The sequence below is a fragment of the Falco punctatus genome, assembly GCF_963210335.1.
Source record: "Falco punctatus genome assembly, chromosome: 2".
Taxonomy (NCBI): domain Eukaryota; kingdom Metazoa; phylum Chordata; class Aves; order Falconiformes; family Falconidae; genus Falco; species Falco punctatus.
The window spans coordinates 65,714,585-65,730,424 of NC_137581.1; the positions used below are offsets into that span (position 1 = coordinate 65,714,585).

Sequence of the window (15,840 nt, forward strand, 5' to 3'; positions counted from 1 at the left end):
CCGGGGCAGATTGGCACTGGTCCCTGAGGGTTTTTTGCCTTCCTCTGCAGCACTGAGCATGACCACTTGTCAGGGCTCCTCTGCTCTCTTCTGGCTGGGTCACTGCCCGCTGCTGATGCACCACGAAGGTGGCCTCTCATGCCCTGCAGCTGAGGAGAGGAAGGCTTTCCCCCCCCCCCCAAGGTGGGCTAGCAAGTGTCCCCAGGGTTTTTTTGCCTTCCTCTACAGCCTTGAGCATGGGCCCTTGCCAGGCCTCCTTTGGGCCATTTTGGCTAGGTGCCGGCTGCTCCTGCTCTGGGGAAGAGGCCCAGGGGCATGAAGCTTTCTAGACTCCCAGGGTGGGCCCCCAGGGGTTGCTTCTTTTTCTGTATTGCACTGAGCACAGTCCCTTGTCAGGGCTCCTCCGAGCCATATTGGCAAGGTTCTTGCCTGCTGCTCTTGCTACTCCTACCCTGACTCTTTCCAGCTCTCTTTCCCATTGCCAGACTGTGACAGGAGCAAGCTCTGCTCCTCCCTTGGCTCCATTTCTCCAGGTGTTCTTGGCTGTGCAAGCCAGCCCGTACTTGGAAGGGCTGCAGGCTTACTGCACCGTCAGGAGCTGCTGCTTCTCAGCTGTCCCCGCGGGCAATAGAGTGTGGGGCAAGCACCAGAGTGCTCTTCGCGGATCACTGGCCTTGAAGCACAGCGGAGCAAGTTTTGGAAGGCAAAAGGTGTGCTTGTCACGGATACGTCACAGCCTTGAAAATACCCCATGGTACCGCACCCTCCCTCTTCTTCTTTTGTGCGTGGTCAGTTCTGATCCTCACTCTTCCAGTTCTCACTCTTCAGGAGAGGGACTGCTTGGTGCGCATTCCTGCTGCTCCTTTCTGCAGCTCCGTGACTTGCCCTTGCCAGACTGCAAGGGATGTTTTTTCAAGCCAAACTGAAGAACCTATCGGTCTGCTCCTGGCTACAGGTGCACATCAGGTTAATGCTTGTGAGCTTCAGCTCAGAAACAGGTTCAGAAAAATCAAATAAAATCAAACCCTGTTTTCACTTGTAACCTTTGTGATATGCGTCCCTCAAAGTGTGTTTGGAGCCGAACACCCCCCCCTCCCCCCCCGGGCATTTCAGGCAGTAACAGTCTCATTGTTACTCAGCCCTTGGTGAGCGCAGGGAACGCAGCGCAATAGCTACGCTGTGCTGTGCCTAGAGCTCTGCCTGGCAGCTCTGAGAGGTCCATCCAGAAGAGCAGCTCTCTGCAGCCCCATCCAGAAGAGAGGGGCACAGGCGGGCAGACCTACAGCACTGAGGCAGGGACTGAAGGCTCCAGGCTGAGCTGAGATACGTCCCCTGGGCCCTTGGCACAAGACGGCGTTGGGTCCTGGGGGAGGCCGGTCCCAGCCATTGAGACCTACAAGAACCCCCAGGACCCTGGCAGATGTAGACCTGTACTGCTCATATGGTCTCCTTTAGACATTTATGGTTGGCCACTTTGCAGACAGAAGGAACTTTGTTCTGAAGGAGCACTGTTGTTCTCAGGCTCTTTTGTTTTATTATGTTCTTCCAAGGGAAACAGTTCAGGCATTTCTAAAAATGAGTACAAGGGGGTGTGTGTCAGGAAATCCATGGGGAAATGAACAGGTATTGTTCCCCTCAAAAAAATTTGCAACCATTTAGTTGAGGAGTGCATCCCGCTTCAGATTTGAGGGCTTGATCTTTGAGCCTCGCTAGTGCCAGAGATGTGGGGTTTTGCCATCCTGTGAAAATCCCGCTAAACTGGATGAACACAGAAGACTTTAAAAACCCACACCTGACACATACTTTTTCCAAGTTTGTTCAGATGGTCAAATGCACAGCTCTCACCCCCATCAGAAGGTACCTGCCTCCTTTCCACAGAGTGACGGAGCCAATGCCCAGGCTGGGACATGGTTACCCATTCAATCCCTTCTGCTAGTGCAGGGCTGGGGAAGGAATGATTTCCTCGGCCCGTACTGTTAGGGAAAGAAGAAGGTAGAAAGAACAGAAGAGTTCAGTTGGAATTATCATCTAGTCCAACTGCCTGACCAATTCAGGGCTGACCAAAAAAGTTAAAAGCACGTTATTAAGGGCATTGTCCAACCGCCTCTTAAACACTGACAGGCTTGGGGCACCGACCAGCTCTCTAGGAAGCCTGTTGCAGTGTTTGACCACCCTGTCAGTACAGAAATGTTTCTTAACATCCAGTCTAAACCTCCCCTGGAGCAGCTTTGAACTATTGCCACGTGTCCTGTCGTTGCCTAAAACTCCCAAATTACTGCACTCTGATTTAAGCAAGAGCGCGCACAAAGTTCAGGTCAAGCTCTCAAGTGCTTCACCCTCTCAAGTCCACACCACCTCAAGCTGTCAAATCTGATCAATGTAAGGACTTCTAATCAAGGGAGTCAGTCCCGGGAGACAAAGAACAGATCGAGGTAAGGACACCGTTAGGTAAATCACGCAGACAGAGGTCTCCAGGTGAAAAAGTTCTGGCCGCAAGACGAGTCAAACCGCTAAGGTGCTGCCACCCTCAGAAAATTAGTTGGAAGTAGGGGAAAGGTAATCGCGGTAACAGCAGACAGCGACCTCCACTCTGCCAGCCCCCCGGAGGAGGGCAGCCCCCCCTCCCCGGGCAGACCCCGCAGCGGGCGGGCCCCAGAAGCGGGGACCTTCCCCGGCCCGGCGGGCGAATGACAACGGCGGGCGCCGCGGCCATGCGAGCGCTCCCCGCGCGTGACGCGTGCCCTCGGGCGGCGCGGTGTGCGTGTTCGGAGGCAAGGCACCCCCCGCACCGGCGCGGCAACGAACCGCCGTCAGCGAACGGCACAGTGCTCTGGCTGGGACGGCTTCCCGGGTCGCGGTTTTCGGCAGCACCGCCCCCGAGTGCCGGGGAGGGGAGCTCAGCGCCTCCCGCCGCCGGCCCCGCCTCGAGGAGCCGCAGGGCGCGGTGCGGGGGCCGCCGCCGCCCCCTCTCCACGGCAGGCAGCGGCACGCGCCGGCACCCAGCGAAGGTCCCTGGGGCGCCGGCGAGGCCGCACCGCAGCCGCCGCCAGGCAGCAGCGGCGGAAGCCGCACCGGGCAGCGCGGCGGGAGCTACAGCCCGTGCCGCGCCGCTCGCCGCTCCCGGCCCGGCCTCGCCGCTCGGGCCTTCCCTGGCCACCCTCCCGCGGGGGAGCGGTCGCCGCCCCGTGCCCCGGCACCGCGGGCGCTAACGCCGCCGCCGGGCAGCGGGCACCGCGCGGGCACGCCCGCCGGCGGCACGCCCGCCGGCGGCTCGCCCGCCCCCGCAGCGCGGACCCGGCCCGGGGGAGGCCCGCGGGCCCAGCGCGCTCCCGCGGCGGCGTTACGCCCGCCCCGGCCCGCGCCGCCCGCCTCCCGCCGCGGGGCTGTGGCAGCGGAGCACCGATGAGGCGCCGCGGGGCCTAACGGTGCGGGGTAGCAGGAAGCGGCTGGGCTGCAACGGGCCCGCCGGCCACGGGAAACGGCAGCGACGAGCGGCCTCCGCCGGCGCCTGGCGGCCCCGCCCCCTCCAGCGGCCGCGGCGCCGGGCGGGCGGGGGCGGACCCCCCCCGCAGCGCGAGCGGCACCGGGCTGCCGCCGGGGCGAGCCCCTCCGGTGCGGCGGCGCCCCCTGCCGGCTGGGCGGGGCGGGGTGGCCGCGTGACGGACCGGCGGCGCGGCGGGACGGCGGGGGGGGCGGCAGGCGCCGCGGCCCCCTCCCCTCCGTCAGGGCAGCGGCACGTGACCGAGCCCGCGCGCCGCTGTCTCGACGGGCTCGCGGTAGGGCGGGGCGGGGCTGCGCCCAGCGACGGCGCTTCCGGTTGGGCGGCGGGCGGGCCCGGGGGAGCGATAAAGCGGCCGCTATTCGGCCGCGCGCCCCCTCCCGGAGCCCCCCCCTTCCCCTCCCCCATCCCCTCCTCCATCCCCTCCTCGCCCTCCCCCTCCTCCGACTCCCCGCCCCTCGTGCGGCCCGAGCCCGCGAGCGCTGCCGGCCCGGCCTGCTGCCGTCACCGCCAACGGCGGGGGTGCGCCCGGCCCGGCGCCCGCCGCCGCCCCAGAGGTGCCTCAGCGGTGAGTGCGGGCGGGGGGATCCCCCTCGCCGCCCCCGCTCCCGCCGCCGGCGCACGCACAGGGCGGGCGGGCGGCCGGGGCCCGGCCCGCTCCCCTCCCCCTGGGCACCGGGCCTGGGCCTTCCCCTTGTCCAGCCCCCGCCGCGGCGTCGCGCCGGGGGAGCGGGCGGCCGCCGGGGGGAGGCGGGGGGGCTGTCGCGCGGGCCGGCGGCGGTCGGTGCCCGCGCGGGGGAACAAAACCGGCGGGGCGTGAGTGGCGGCGCCGCGCGTGGGGAGGGCGGGGGGGGGCGCCCGGCGGGGCGGGGATGAATGGACGGGCGTCGCGGCCCCCGGCCCCGGGGGGGCGGCCCCGGCAGGGCCGGGCGCGGGCCGAGCCGGTTGCCCTGCGGGAGGCCGGGCCTCAGACACCCGCTCGGCGAACGAAAGTTGAACCAGCGGAGAGAGGAGCAGGTGGAGCGCGGCGCCGGTTCGGCTTTTGCGGGACGGCTCGGGAGAGCGAGCCCCCCACGGGCGCGTCCACGGCCATGACAGCAACCGCGGCGCGGAGCGAAGCGAGGGCTCAGCGCGTTGGCTGGGCTGCGAGCCGGCGTCCTTAGGGACGGGTGAGGCGAGTCGGCTGCTGGCGACGTTTGGAGCCGAGCTCTGAGCCGGAGAAGGCTCGCGTGGGTTAACCGCACGCACTTCTCGGAGCCTAGAGGTGGGCTGCGGGAGCCTGTAGTAGCTGGTGCAGGTGTTGGGCGGATTTAATGCTCGCCTGTGCAGAGGGGGAGTTGCGTTAACAGTTCAGCGCTGTTAGAAGTTATACTCTTCCATAATCTCCTTTTGAACCTCCGTTGCTTTCAGGATAATGTGAATGGAATTCTTAGCCTGGTGTCACCAAGATTCACAACCTTGGTTCACAGCTTCCGACTGGATTGAGTGTTCTGGCGGGTCCAGTGGCACTTCATTAGCTCGGGTTCAGCACTGCAGAAATGAGGTTTCTGGGGCCATTTTGGAAGCTAGCTATGTGGAATTATGAATTTGGCATTAGCCCTATCGGAAGTACATGGAAATGTTTCCTACCCCAAATCTGCCGTAGGTATATTGATACTACTCCACGGTTTAGACAGTTAGATCTAATTAAGAGCTGATGTTGGTGTGTAAAATTGTCATTCTCTTAGCAGAGATGGAAATCTTGCAAAATAGTTGCATTTCTGTTCACTTTGTGTTTCTTAAGTCATCTGCATATACATCAAGTGTTGTCACTTTGCAGCTCTCCTCTGACTTGAACCTTTCCTCAAAACGGAACCACGTTAATACAGCTGTTTCCTGCCTGGATCTGGGGTCTCACGTGTTCTCACAGCAGATCTCGCCATTTCAGTGCAGGGTCAGGTCAGGGTATTTGTGCCTTTTTAGGTGTGTAGTTATTAAGTTCAGCGATAGTTGCTGACAGAACTTAGCCCAAATAGATTGGCTGGTAGCTGGGAGTTCAATTGTGAGGATGCGTTTAGATTCCTGTGGACGCTGCTGGATTAGCAGCAGCGTAGCGCTGCCTGCCTTGGTCACAGTGCATTGGAAGTGCCCCCCTTACCTGCTGTTTGTGTTGTGAAGTCCCTGCTCTGCCGTGCTGTGAGGACGTTTTGTGTGCAGCTGCCTCTGGGAGCTAAACTTCTGTTTCTTGTCAGTCACAACATGGGGATGTAGCTTCAAGAGAAGCATCATGTTGCCACCAGGCTGCCATTTACTTATTGGCACTGCAAGAACATGTCATTTTTCCTTTTGCTTAAACACAGCAATACTCCGGATCTCCTCCTGTTAGAGGCAGTGATGCAGCTGTATCCAGCTTGCTTGTGCTGGGAGCTGACTTTGCCATCTACCCTCTTCGCTGATAGAGGTTATGGCTGAACTGCTTGCCTGCAAGAAACTTCCAAGGCTTATGAAAATGCCAGCCTACCTGTGTAGCAACTGATACAGGGAATCCAATGCGGTTGTGGGGAATCACAGAAAATAGAGAGCTTTCTTCTTGAGGTCTTTCCCAACTGTGCTGGCATCATTGATGTGTGTTGCATGTCCTCATTATCTGTTTGTGTCTCACCAGGCTTGATTCTTTATCAAGAGGAAAAGAGATACAGATCCTTCTGCCAGTGAGAACCAAGATGGTCTGATTTTGAAGAATGATATGACAGACTACTTGTTGCTGTGTTTTGAATTCGTACATGTAATGCTACAAGCGATCTGTAATTTTCTGTGCTCATAGGCAGTCTAGATCTTTAGCTTTGAGCCTTTGGTTGCTTCCCTCTGGCACTGCCTCGTGACAATCACAGCTTATCCACTGTAGAGGAAAAGCGCAGGGATATATTAAATGTTGCAACACTGGGTGTATAATATGTTTATTAAAAAAAACCCTGAAATGAGTAGTAGACGTGTAGCTATGAAATTGGAATGGAGTTGAGAAGTGGAGACATCTTGTTAGCTGCCATAGTAGGTGTTGTGCCATCCCCTGGTTGAATTCTTTCTTGCACACAGTATTTCCTGCACATTTCTTTCTACCACTGGGAGGTTTTTGAGAGGCTGTAGGAAGTACAGCTTAATCTTTAGTGGGATCCTCATGAGTGATGGGATGCCGAATCCAGGAATTGGGTCTGAATTGGCTGTGAGTGCTGGCTGGGAAGATACCAGGAGGTCTGTCTGCTCTGTGCCTTAGCTTAGGCCACTCCTACTGTTCAGCCTAACAAGAGCTCAGCAGAGATTGCTGATGCTGTTTTGACTGCTCTCTGTGGTTGCCCTGCAATATACGTAGCTGACTTCAGAATTTGCAGTTATCTCATTGCATCTGACTTCTTGGGTACTTTTTCTTTCCACCCAGTTATGACTTCAGCCTCTTGAATGCTGAGAATCAAGCAAGAAAAGTAGTGATGGTTGTTTTTTTCTCAGGTGGCTATGTGTCCTCATTACTGATCCTTTTCCTCAGCTGTTTTTCTTTTCTTCCTATGGTGGAGGAGGTTATGGCCAGAACCGCAGCATAGGGGACAGGAATTGGTGTAAGGATCTTCAGCATCTTTGCGGAGAGAGGAAAGACCTGGTGGTAGGAGCCTTTGTATGTAGGTTCTAGACATGCATGAAAGAAGGGGGATGGGGAGAGGTGGTTGGTGGAGCAGCAGTGGACACTGGTGTGGTCCCACTGCTGAGATCTCTGGGTCTGTTCAAGCAGCTTTTATTTAACCTGAGTGATGGACATTGATTTATGTCACTTCAGGTCAGCAGAAACTTTTAGTGAAGCTAAGAGCTGAGTTGGTGCTGATGCTGTTGGCTCTGCTTGATATCTGTGGATATAATGAGCTTGTAGACAGAAGCACTTACCTGTTCAGGTAGATTTCAGTGGAAATATTCATGTCTCAGGAAGACTCTGAATGAGCCTTGGCTGCCTTAAGCTAAAGTTTAGTATTGCAAACTCCAGCTCCTTAGTTGAATCTTAGTACTTTGTCTTGAGGTGGAGGTAGGATGCAAACACAGGACAAGCATAAATGCAGGGCTTCAGGTTTCTGCTGTAATTGTAATGTGTTCTCAGAATAGGTAAGCAGTTTTGTTGAACTGTATCTGTGTTTGTTTTCTCAGTGGTGCAGCCATGAAAAATGAGAAAAGTGGGAGGGGACACAGAAACAGTGGTTAAGGGTTGCGGTGTGCTTGGTAGTCTTAAAAGTGGCATGCAGCATGAGCCTCAGCTGTAGCCACTGTTGCATGGCATATCCTGTAATTGTGAGTTTGAGTGAGGTCTCTGCTGAAGTGTCCTTTTTACAAAACAGGTGGGGTCTCGCAAGTGTTCAACAAAACAGTGGCCTGGTGCTTACACAGCGGTTATCGTACTTGGATGGGAGGCAGCTTGTTTGTCTCTCCTAGGAGTCTTCAAGCAGGCTTGAGAGATACTCCAGTGGCCATCTCCCTTCTGCTGTGTTTCATGCAGGACCTTGTCTCTTGCCATGACAACTTGGATCTTCATCCTGAAATTCATACTTTTCTTCAAAGGGCTTCAGATGGCTGGATTGATGTTTGGACTTAGTATTTGGTCAAGTTCTCTGCAGTATGCATGGGGCGTCCTGCCAGATGGATCACACCAGTTACTTTCCTTACCCTTTTTATGGGTTTGAGTTGGAGCAGTGCAGAGGGAGGTCCCTTTGGTGTCTGTAGTAAAGCATTTACACAGAGGAAGCGTGGTCCGTCATTTTAGTGCTGCCAAAAAGATACCACTGAGCACAGATTACATCACAGTTCGTGCAGGCCCAAAGCCATGGGGACCTGGTTATTGAGCAGATGGTTTCTAGCCTGGCTGCCTCTGCTGACGTGGGCCTGTTAAGAAGACAGTGACATGCTGTTTCTCAAAACTTTCACCCAACTAGGCAAGGCAGGATCCAGTGCGAAACAAGTTCTGATGCAGGAGTTGACAGCAAAGAGAAACGTGAAGCAGACAGTTATCTGTGTGACAAACTTGAGTATAGAGGAGGGCAGTAATCAGAGCAAGCTATGCAGAGACAGTGGCATTTGAGCTCAAAGTGAGAAGGGATCAGGAGGGATTGACAGGAAGAATCTTACAGACTAGCTATTCAGATATGTGCTAAGTGAACTGGCAACATTTCAGAGTTTACTCCTGCAGAAGTGTTTCAACAAATTTGAATTGATAGCATGAGTTAATAGTGGCTCAGCACTGTTCAAGTTTTGTATTCTATTTTAAAACTAGATTTACTATTCCATGGAGTCACAGCCTAAGGTGCTGCAGTACTAAAGAGTTGTCTTGGCTCAGTAGCGTGCCTCAGTTTAGTAGAGGTTTCAACAGAAGAGGCAGTTTCTTCAGTGACTGCCAGCTACAGTGTGCTGAAATTACAAAATTAAATATGGTGAGCGATGGCAGTGTGAGAGAAAGTAACCCCAACTCTATAATATTATTTCTTATGCTAAAGGCTTGAATGTCAACCTTTGGATGTCTGGAGATGAAAATGAGGAAGTGCCTGTAACTTCTCTGTTTCCAGAGTAACCTCCTGGTCAAAAAAGCTTAGCAGCAACCTGTACAATTTTTGGAAGGAAGCCAGGGACCTTTTCTTTTCACTGTTGCATTTGGAAAGAAAATGGAAATATCCAACGTAAAGTAAGGTAGGACTGAATATAAGGAGAGGATGGGAGGTGAGGTGAAGTGTAGTTGGGAGGAGTGAATAACTGCAGAAAGAGCAAGTTAGACATGTAAAGAGCAGAGAAATTATGAAGGGGGTAGAAAAGTTTGTTAGGTAGTTGTAAGCTATGATAAATTCAGTTTGGAAAAGCCTTTTTTGGTTTTCTAGGGAAAATAAGATGGACAAATTCAGGATTACCACCAATTTTGGAAGTGGCAAATTCCCTTTCAATCGTGAAAATGTGATAGTGCTGTATGTCCTTATTGTCCTAATTACGTTCTGCTGTGATTTAGTTAAAAAACGTATTTCTTTAGCTCATATGATCAATTCAGAATTTTGGCTTTCAAGTTGAAATCTGCCTTTCTTTCCATCGCCCCAAATCCCCCAACCAAAAAATAAACCCTCATTCATAAAGACTTTTAGGTCTTTTGCAGTGTTAAGATGTGGCTTGCTTTGGTTTTTTTTCAGTTGACAATTTGTTTGCTATTGCAGAGTTGCAGGCCACTGAAGACTGCTGTTATCTTTCCATTTTGTTTTGATCTTTTACAGGAATATAAGGTTTGTTATAAGATGTTGGGAAGTGTTTTATGGTGAACACTGGTTGCGGTGTGGACTACATTTTGATGTGTCTTTTGTATGGTTGCTGATAATGCTGGGGAGCTACAACTTATACCCCAAAGGTTCTTCCATTTCACTATTTGTAGAGCAGTGCAACTATGACTCGTGTAGCTAGCCTGTGGTTGGATGCTCTTCAGTTGTCTTATAGATGTAAAGCAGGATCCCTCTTAAAGCTCTGTCTGTGGTCACATCATACTTTCCCATTGGAAACCTACGTATTCCTGTGATTTTATGTGAAGTGCTTGTGCGTAGTGCCTGCAAAGAAGTTGTTCCATGAGCAGCAGCTCAGCTAGCGGACATTTATTTCTTAGCGGTTTGTCCCCGCTGCTCCTCAGCCAATCTCTCTTTCCTGTGCTCCCCCCCCCCCCCCCCCCCCCCCCCCGTATCTGTGTCATCCTTTAGTAGCACTGCTAATTTGCTTTCATATTCTCCCTGCCCCAAACCCAAAGCAGCTCACCGTTGTAGTATTTGTAATTCCTTCCCTTTTCCCCCAATTACAAGCTGAATCAGACACTGCTTGTTCTGCATCTTTTAAGACTATTTGCATACTGACCATTCATGTACTGATTGATTACAGGCTAAACAGAGCCAGTAACTCGTTGGAGGCATTTCTTTTATTCTCTACTCAGTTCCTGATTTTCATGAAACTCGTAGAAATTTGAAATGAGATTGGGTTGCTTTGTCCAATTTGATTGACATTGACTGTAGGGCAATGTGTTTGTGTAAGCCTCATTTCCATAAGAAACCAGGGTAAAAATGCTTTAGGAATAAATTAAGGAAACTTGGTTTGGATGCATATGTTTAGATTCATTGGTAGACTACTATATATTTAGACAGGAAAATTAATGTTAAAATTACACAAAACTTTTGTGTGTTTTGAAACAGTGTCTTAGAAGACCCCCAAAATCAGATTGATAGCTTAGCATGATAATCATGTAACAACATTTAATTTGAACCTACAAGAAGATTATGTGCATTTCACATAGATGTCTAAATATTCCTTTTCCCCATAGAGATACCCCCCACATTTATGTGAAAATGACTTACAGAATATGGTTAGACTTGGTTTTCTGCTTATTGCAGTAACCGATCGGGGTAAATTCTGTTGGAAATAGTGGAATCTAGCCATATCATTAAAAATTATTTGCATTTGAGATTCTGTATTTCTGGGGTTTGTGGATTTTTTTTTGGGTTTGGTTTGTTTTGGTTTGGTTTTTTTTAAGGTCTTGCAAACCCAGTAATTTTGAGACATTTCCATCTTTCTCTTTGGGTGAGGCAAACAATGTTTTGAATACAGAGGGCTGTCAACTACACCAACTGGAAAAAAAGTCACTGCTATTTTTTTTCTTAAATGGTGTTTTTGTTGTCATTGTTGTCATGAAATAATGGAATGGAAAAATTCTTTTCATAATGGATAAAGTCTTTATGAGCAGCAGCTTTTGTTTTTCATGTAATTAGTGAAAGGAAAACAGTGTTTAACAGACAAAAACAGGGCTAGGCTTTAAGCTGCTGTTTCCTTGAAATTTTTTCTGTCTTTGTCAAAACCAGCTAATTTGTTTTGAAATTTTATGGTGAACGTGTGGTTTTGAAATGGCTTTATCGCAGTGGCACTGTTTCAAAGTACTTTTTGTTTTCAGTTTACATGTGTAATGTAAATAAAACCACTTAAAATCTGGGAAGACAACTGAGAAAGCAAGTCACATTTATTAAAGGAAACGTAAACCTAGCTCTTCATTACCTGGGTTCTTATCATTTGCTTGCAGATTGTTTTACTTAGTTAGGAAGGCCTGTGTTAAGTAGCTTTGTTCAAGTTCTACTGATGTAAAATGACTTGCAGAAGTTGGAGACATCTATGATTGGATTTCTTTATGAAGTAGTTAGCACCTGTGCAAAAGTTATGCTTTCTAAAACGAAGCGGGGGGGGTGTGTGTGTGTAAAAAAAAAAGCACATGCAGTTATTTAGGAATGATTAACATTGACAACTAAATATACAGATTTTTTTCCTTTATTGCAGGAACTGAAGATTCCTCTTTAAAAGGTGCAGTGCTGTGAAAACTGTTACTGACAATTGAAAATGGACATGTTGCAGATCCTACGTAAAACCACAGAGCGCTTAGAGTGTGATCACTGCAGCTTCAGAGGAACGGACTATGAAAACATACAAATTCATATGGGTACCATACACCCAGAGTATTGTGATGAAATGGATGCTGCCGGTTTGGGTAAACTTATATTTTATCAAAAAAGTGCAAAACTGTTTCACTGCCACAAATGTTTCTTTACCAGCAAGATGTATTGCAACGTATATTATCACATCACAGCACAGCATGCAGCACCTGAGAAATGGAATGAGGGGCAGAAAGAACAGGTAGAAGGAGATTCAGATTCCTCCAAAAAAAGTGTTGCATTGGAGCCACAGAAGCCTACCCTTTCCCCTGAGTCGCGCAAACCTACTGTTTCTCCTGAGCTCCCCAAATCTGAACCTGTTGTTTCCCCCAAGCTTCAGAAATCTTCAGTGTCTCCAGAGCCCCAGAAGTCGGCTCAGGCAACTTCCTCAGAGCCAGAGAAGTCAGCCCAGGCCATGTCCCCAGATCCAGAAAAGTCAGCCCAGGCCACATCTCCAGATCCAGAGAAGTTAGCCTCAGCTGTGTCCCCTGACTCTCAGAAGCCATCTCCTGCTGTGTCCCCTGACTCTCAGAAGCCATCTCCTGCTGTGTCCCCTGACTCACAGAAGCCATCTCCTGCTGTGTCCCCTGACCCACAGAAGCCAGCCCCGGCTGTGTCTCCAGAGCCTCGTCGGCATTCCCCAGCTGTGTCTCCAGAACCTCGTCGTCATTCACCAGCAATGTCTCCAGAGCCCCGTCGCCATTCTCCCGCTGTATCACCGGAGCCTCGTCGCCATTCTCCCGCTGTGTCTCCGGAGCCCCGCAGATACTCCCCAGCTGTGTCACCAGAGCCAAAGAAACCCACTCCAGCAGTATCCCCTGAACCACGAAGGTATGCCCCAGCTGGCTCTCCTGAGCCCCGAAGGCATCCTTCGCAAATGCGTAGGCCTGCTTCTGCTTCTTCTCCCGAAACCCGGAGGCCGCCTCCTGCAGTTTCGCCAGAGTCATGGGGACCTGGTCCAACTGTTTCCCCAGAGCCGTGGAGATCCACGCCTCACGAGGTGCAGAAGTCTTCCACGGTATCTCCCTGGGCTCCAAAGCCTGCCATGTCAGTGTCTGTAGAATCCCGGAGGTCTGCCCCTGAGTCCCGAAGGCCTGGCCCCGTTGTGTCGCCAGAACCTAGGAGGCTTGTTTCTGACTCGTGGAAATCTACATCCTTTTCTGAATCCCAGAAGTCTACTCTTGTTTCTTCTGAGCCGTGGAAACCCATCTCATCTGTTTACCCTGAAGGCTGGAAACCTGTTCTGTCCCCTGACACGTGGAAGCATTCTCCCCCTGTTTCTCCTGATCTTCGGAAGTCTAGTCACACTGTTTCCTCTGACTCTTGGAAGCCCTCTTTCTTTCCTGAGGTCCGTAAGCCTGGCGCTTCAGTATCTCCTGACTCTTGGAAACTCTCTGAGTCCCGGAAGTCTATGTATTTTTCTGAAACTCAGAAATCCACCTCTGCTGCTTCGTCTGAGGTTCAGAAACGGGCGCATTTCCCTGAACCTCGGAAAAGAGCTCTGTTCCCAGAGTCTCGTAAGTCTAATCCCGCTGTTTCTGCTGATGTCCAGAAACGTGCTGTCTTTTCTGAGCCCCAGAATCAGGTGTCTACTTCTGCTGTTTCTGCTGAAGGCCAAAAACATGCCCTGTGTTCTGAAGCCCAGAAAGCAGCTCTTGTTTCTTCTGAAGTCCAGAAGCATGCCCTATTTTCTGAAGCACAGAAGCTCGCTCCCATTTCCTCTGAAGTTCAGGAATCTGTTTCCTTTCCAGAGTCTCAGAAATCTACTTCTCCTGAAATTCAGAAACATGGCCTATTTACTGAGTCCCAGAAACCTCTTCCTTCTGTTTCTCCTGAGACCCCCAAACAAGCTGTTTTTACCGACTCCCAGAAATCTACTGTTTCCCCTGATGTTCAAAAGCATGCTGTATTTTCTGAGATGCAGAAGCCTGTTGCTGCTTTATCCTCTGATGTCCAGAGACATGCTGAAACTACTGTACCTTCTGAAATCCAGAAGAACATCCTGTTTTCCGAGTCTCACAAGTCTGCTCCAGGTTTTTCCTCCGAGCCCCAGACACCTAGTGAGTCTGGTGAGAGTGACTTTCTTTCTCACAGTTTAGATGATCAGAAACCACTGGATGATTTATTCTCACAGGATGAACAATCAATATTAGCGAAAGAATCACCAGAAGACATGTTATATTCATGCCCAAAAAAGAAGCCGAAGAAGGAAAACCAGGAGAACTCGGACTCTGAACTAAATAGCAGTGAGTGCGGAAAAACAGAGATGGACTCGATGGAGATAAAGGAGCAAGAATCCAACAGTGACCAAGAGCAGTATGATATGGAGTCATCTGATTACGGCAAAGAGAGCAAAATAGATGCAACTACTCCCATGCAGCCACAGTGCGTGCTGCAGTTTACTGAAGAGAAGGAGGCTTTCATCTCTGAGGAGGAAATAGCAAAATACATGAAGCGTGGCAAGGGAAAGTATTATTGCAAAATTTGTTGCTGTCGTGCAATGAAAAAAGGTGCCGTCTTGCACCATTTAGTTAACAAGCATAATGTTCAGAGCCCATACAAATGTAAAATATGTGGCAAAGCTTTTCTCTTGGAGTCTCTTCTTAAAAACCATGTTGCTGCTCATGGTCAAAGTTTGTTGAAGTGTCCGCGTTGTAATTTTGAATCTAATTTTCCCCGAGGCTTTAAGAAACATTTAACCCATTGCCAAAGCCGTCATAGTGATGATACACCTAAAAAACACTTGGACAGCTTTGAACCTCTTGAAGAACAGATTTAATCTGGTTTTTTCCTTGTGCTAGAAAAGCTGAATTTACAGAAGTGTTCAAAAGTGTTGCTGTATGTTAACAGAGTAGTTTAGCTGATCTGACAAGTCAGAAGATGCATGGTTTATTGTACTATGTTTAACTTGTCTTATAGCTGTATTACTGAAATGATCTACTTTCAAAAGTAATTTTAAATACGTGTTCATGTCTTTGTATTACCCATCAGTAGAGTCATATTTTATTTTTCCGATGTACTATGTTTTTGAAACCAAAATGGATACAAATTAGTTTTGTAAAGATTTGTAAAACATACAGGCAATTAAGGACTGGAGTGACAAGCAATCCATATATTCCTGTGAAGACTGAACTTGTTTTTTCACATTTGTTAAATGTTGTATTTTTCAAAATGTTTTTATCAAATTCTCAGAACTAAAATTCTCCCCAAATTGAATGTGAATGAGCCAGGCATGAGAAACTGCTAACCCTTCTGGAATAATTCCACCCTGAGGTTGTAACTGAGTATATGGTCATTTGTTGGAAATCTGTTGCACTCTGACTGACTTGTCTCGGATTTGGAAGCATCCAAGGTACTTATTTTGTGATTCTGTATTTTGGCCATGTTTTAAGCATGTACTAATATACGTTAAATTGATGGATTATTGCCAGACTATGTATAGCTCAACACTTTCTCTTGATGATTCAGATGGTTTTATCATCAGAAAATCCCTAAATTTCTTGTATTTGGTGAAATGTCATGCTTTAATGTTTTAACAATAAAAAGAAAACCAAACAGGCATTGGCCATTTTTGTTGTTTTTTTTTTTTTTCTCAAATCAAGAACAAAAACCTTCCATGTTCAACATGTTGTCTTTTAAGTATCTTTAGCAACAGGAGATTCAAAATTATCCTGCAGGGTCTGCTCTGAATACTTCATCTTTCCAGTCATCAGCCTATGAAAGCAAGGTTAGTCAAAATTTCCTGTCAGCTTCAGAAAAACTCATCAGACATAAACGAGGGAAGACATGGAAAACAGGAATTTTTTGCACTGTTATTTAGCATGCTTGCTTTTGTGCTATTTGCATATTAAC

The 15,840-nt window shown here is 49.8% G+C and overlaps 1 protein-coding gene across 5 annotated transcripts; it reads left to right on the forward strand.

Moving 5' to 3' along the window:
• The first annotated feature begins 3,920 nt into the window (after positions 1-3,920).
• CHAMP1 (chromosome alignment maintaining phosphoprotein 1) lies at positions 3,921-15,547 on the forward strand. Of its 5 annotated transcripts, none has more exons than XM_080377402.1 (2): positions 3,921-4,067; positions 11,837-15,547. In XM_080377402.1, exon 2 carries the CDS (start codon positions 11,897-11,899, stop codon positions 14,765-14,767), a length of 2,871 nt encoding a protein of 956 aa, XP_080233528.1. In that variant the 5' UTR covers positions 3,921-4,067; positions 11,837-11,896; the 3' UTR covers positions 14,768-15,547. The 5 variants fall into 5 exon arrangements, with proteins under 5 accessions (XP_080233528.1, XP_080233530.1, XP_080233531.1 ...); XM_080377404.1 differs by lacking the exon at positions 3,921-4,067 and adding an exon at positions 4,345-4,668; XM_080377405.1 differs by lacking the exon at positions 3,921-4,067 and adding an exon at positions 4,694-5,140.
• The last annotated feature ends 293 nt before the right edge of the window (positions 15,548-15,840 follow it).

Coding starts and splice junctions, on each gene's coding strand:
- CHAMP1 (XM_080377402.1), top strand. CDS start 11,897: ATGGACATGTTGCAGATCCTACGTAAAACCACAGAGCGCTTAGAGTGT.